Source organism: Pygoscelis adeliae, unplaced genomic scaffold (assembly GCF_000699105.1).
Source record: "Pygoscelis adeliae isolate BGI_AS28 unplaced genomic scaffold, ASM69910v1 Scaffold273, whole genome shotgun sequence".
NCBI lineage: Eukaryota > Metazoa > Chordata > Aves > Sphenisciformes > Spheniscidae > Pygoscelis > Pygoscelis adeliae.
In genome coordinates, this window is record NW_008824416.1 from 582,206 (window position 1) to 585,628 (window position 3,423).

The 3,423-nt window shown below is 44.3% G+C and overlaps 1 protein-coding gene across 1 annotated transcript in view; it reads left to right on the forward strand.

Moving 5' to 3' along the window:
- EXOC6B (exocyst complex component 6B) overlaps nucleotides 1-3,423 on the forward strand; it is a 267,115-nt gene that overhangs the window by 142,681 nt on the left and 121,011 nt on the right. The window contains exon 14 of the mRNA XM_009320896.1: nucleotides 357-466. Coding sequence (XP_009319171.1) covers nucleotides 357-466 — 110 coding nt within the window. The remainder of the gene's footprint in view (nucleotides 1-356; nucleotides 467-3,423) is intronic.

A 3,423-nucleotide genomic window follows, 5' to 3' on the forward strand; every position in this document is an offset into this window, starting at 1 on the left:
GGAGATAAAAGTCAAGGAGTTCTCCGACGGGGTTTTTTCATGTGAGTTAGGGAGCTGGGAGAGGGAATGAGGGTCGTGTTGTGCTGCCTGCTCCCTCCTAGCTGCAAGTTTCTTTCCAGCCCGTTTCAGACTCCAAATCCCTTATGCACCCGTGTGCCATTTGTAAGTGATTATCTGGTCTTTCACTTGGCTGAAATGTTTATATAATATACAATAAATGCTGGCTTGTTGTTTCATTGCTGGACTTAGCTAAACACTAGAATTAATTTGACTGCTTGGAACATGTTGCTGGAAAGCGGTCGTCACTCCTGTTAAATATCTGCTCTTTGACTTGAATTCTCTCCTGTATTTTACAGCAGCCGTTTCCAAAGAAGTTCCCCTTTTCTGAGTTTGTGCCTAAAGTTTACAATCAGATTAAGGAATTCATCTACGCCTGTCTGAAGTTTTCAGAAGACCTTCATCTGAGGTAGGGGATGAGTGTGCTAATAGTTGTAATACGGAGGTTTTGTCTGCACTGAAAGGTCTCAGCAGGATTAAAATATGAATTCTCTTCCTCAACCCTTCATGCTGCTCAACTGCTTGGATATACCCTGTCCAGACTGGACGTGGCTGGTAGACTCCTTGGGGTGGTACTATGCTTCGTGTACAAAGGGCTGGCCAAGTCTTCCAAAATAGCTGCCTCATGGAGGGAAAGATAGCCCAGAACCATGCTAGCTGTATAAAAAATGAGGGGGCTGTTGCCTCTGAGCTGTTTCTGAGTCAGTTGTACTAAACAGATGAATCTGGTTGTCTTGAGAAAGATAGTGATGTCCACTCGTCAGCAGGTCAGTGCCTGGTATAACATCTACAGCCTCCACGTGGCCTCCCCGGACTGTCCCTCAAGGAGCGCGTTGGCAGGAAAATTCTTGAGGTTTTGATTTGCCCTGTGTGTTAATGAGTTTCAGCTGCTGGTTTAGGGTTTTTGTTTTTCTTGTTTCCCATGGGAGTTTAGATACAAATAATCTGATTTTTGGGTTTTTTTTTTAAAGCCTCCAAAATATTCCATGTGTTTACCCTCCCTTCTCCATCCCAAGGTGCCTTGATGCTCATTTTTCCCGTGTGTGTGTGTGTGAGATTGGAAAACAACTGTTTTAGCCAGAAACTGCAAGTTGGTGCTTTCTTTTTGCACCCAGTAATGTCTTCAACTTGGTAGAGGTATATAAATGAATAACAAGATTTTTACTTGAACGAGGGATCCTTCTTCCCCTCTGACTGTTTGCAGCACCGTACTAACAAGAGGTTGGACTTGGGGGGGCTGGGGGAGGTTTCACCTCCCGTGGCATCTTCATGTCCTGGCCAAGGCCTGACACTGGCCATTGCCCCAGTGCTGATGTGAAGCTAGGGCAGTGTTTTGGGGACTCGCCAGATGTTTCAGTGCCTACACAAGGCTCTTCAGGGTTTTAGTTCTCTTCCTTTGTGCAAGGGATAGTAATTTGGAGAGACACTTTCTCCCCATCTTCTTCTACAGAACGTGGTCCCTCATCGGTTGATGTGGAAGCACAGGACGTTTCTCACCCCACGTTTAATCTCAACCTTTCACTGGTGGCAGGTTGTTCTCTTTGTGGCTCCCAAGGCTCTTAACCTGTGGGTCACCATTAAACATCTCAGTTTCTAAAGCCGGCAGAATGGTCCGATTTCACACGGATGCTGGTTTCACCGAACCCCACCGTTGGCACTTCCCTTGCGAGTTTTGTGCTCTTCACCATTACAGAGACGATTGGGTTTGTCAGTGAAGGGAAGAAAAGTGTCCCCTTGGGTCCCTCCTCAGGGGTCCCCCCGGACACGTTATTAAAATTCCTTTCGACATTGGATTTTCCAGCCCTTTTTGAGGAGCAGTGTTGGGCTGGGGGAAGGGAGCCGAGCTCTTGGCTTTTCTAGCCAAACATTTGGAATATTTCTCTGAAAACCCCTGTTGACACTTTCTTCATTTCACCCTGACAGCTTGAATTAGGTTTTATTAGGAAGCTTGGCTACAAAGCCGGCAGCAAGTTTTCTTTCTCTTCTCTTTCTTTTTCTTCTTTGGTTGTCATTTACCTTGCACCCTGGAGTGACTGGGGTCAGCCCGTCAGTCACGGGAGGCCTGAAGGTCATGACTACTGCTATGGGATATGGGACATCAGCTGTCATTAACCCAGACAGTTCGCTTAAATACTCTGTGGTCTTTTCCTGAAGAACAGAGCCTGTGGCAGAAAATGTAGCTTGTATTTTTTCTATTTTTTTTTAAACTAGCTCCTTGTATTTGTTGGACGGGAACATTCTCCTTTATGTTGATATGCTTGTGAAAGTTATTTTGCTTTTCAAGTATTTGAAGAAAATGTGGAGCTTACTGTGCATTTATAGGGGTTGCAAATTTTTTTGGTTTGGCTCTATTAATTTGATTAGGAGAAAGAAAACCTCCTTTATGTTTTCAGCAGTTCTGCCTTTGTTAAAAAGCATTTATTTGAGCTCATCGAGGAGATGTCTTTAAAAGTATCCACTCATTGGAAGGCTTCCGCCGGTTCCAGTGGAATTTCCCATTTTAAAGATAGGGAATATCTTTGGAAAATAGTGGGTGGAAAGATGAGATGTCAGCTCTAATCTACCAGGACTTGGATTGTTTGGTTTTGGGTGTTGTTTTTTTTTTTTCAAACAAAGCACCAATCCTGAAAGCACTTGGAGTACAATTTTAAAGTGCTGAAAATAATATAAGTACATGAAGTTATTAAAAAAAAAAAAAAAAATCAGAGGCTTGAATATCTAAATCAGGTTGGACCTTTGGAAGGCCACGTCAGGAGAGAGGAGGTAAATGTAGTTTCTTTGACAGCTCATATTACTGCTTCTGTGTTACTAGTGGTCTGTGGTTGCAGACCAAGCCTGGGAACAAAGTTAGTAGATCAAATTGACATCAGACATATGTTACGAGCAGACCACACAAAAAATACTGTTAATTTGGGGGTTTTGTTTTCTTCTTGCATATCGAGAACGGAGATCCGACCTTTCTGTTGAACCAAGACCCAGCCTCTACTTCACAGTCAAGAGCTGGCGTCATACAACTGACTGGTACCATTACTCTTTGCTAACTGGCCCCACTGGTCTGGGCACTGGGTCTGGGCTGTTGACTGGTTGATGAACCAACTACTACTTGGTTCATCATTTCAGCTGGGAGAGTCCTGGGCAAGGCAACGGCTAACACCCATCGCTCCTGTCGCCTCTTCTGTTGAACCAAGGAAGAGAACCAAGGAAGATTTAGAATCATAGAATCATAAAATCATTAAGGTTGGAAAAGACCTCTAAGATCATCGAGTCCAACCGTCAACCCAACACCACCATGCCCACTAAACCATGTCCCTAAGCGCCTCAGCTACCCGTCTTTTAAATACTTCCAGGGATGGTGACTCCACCACT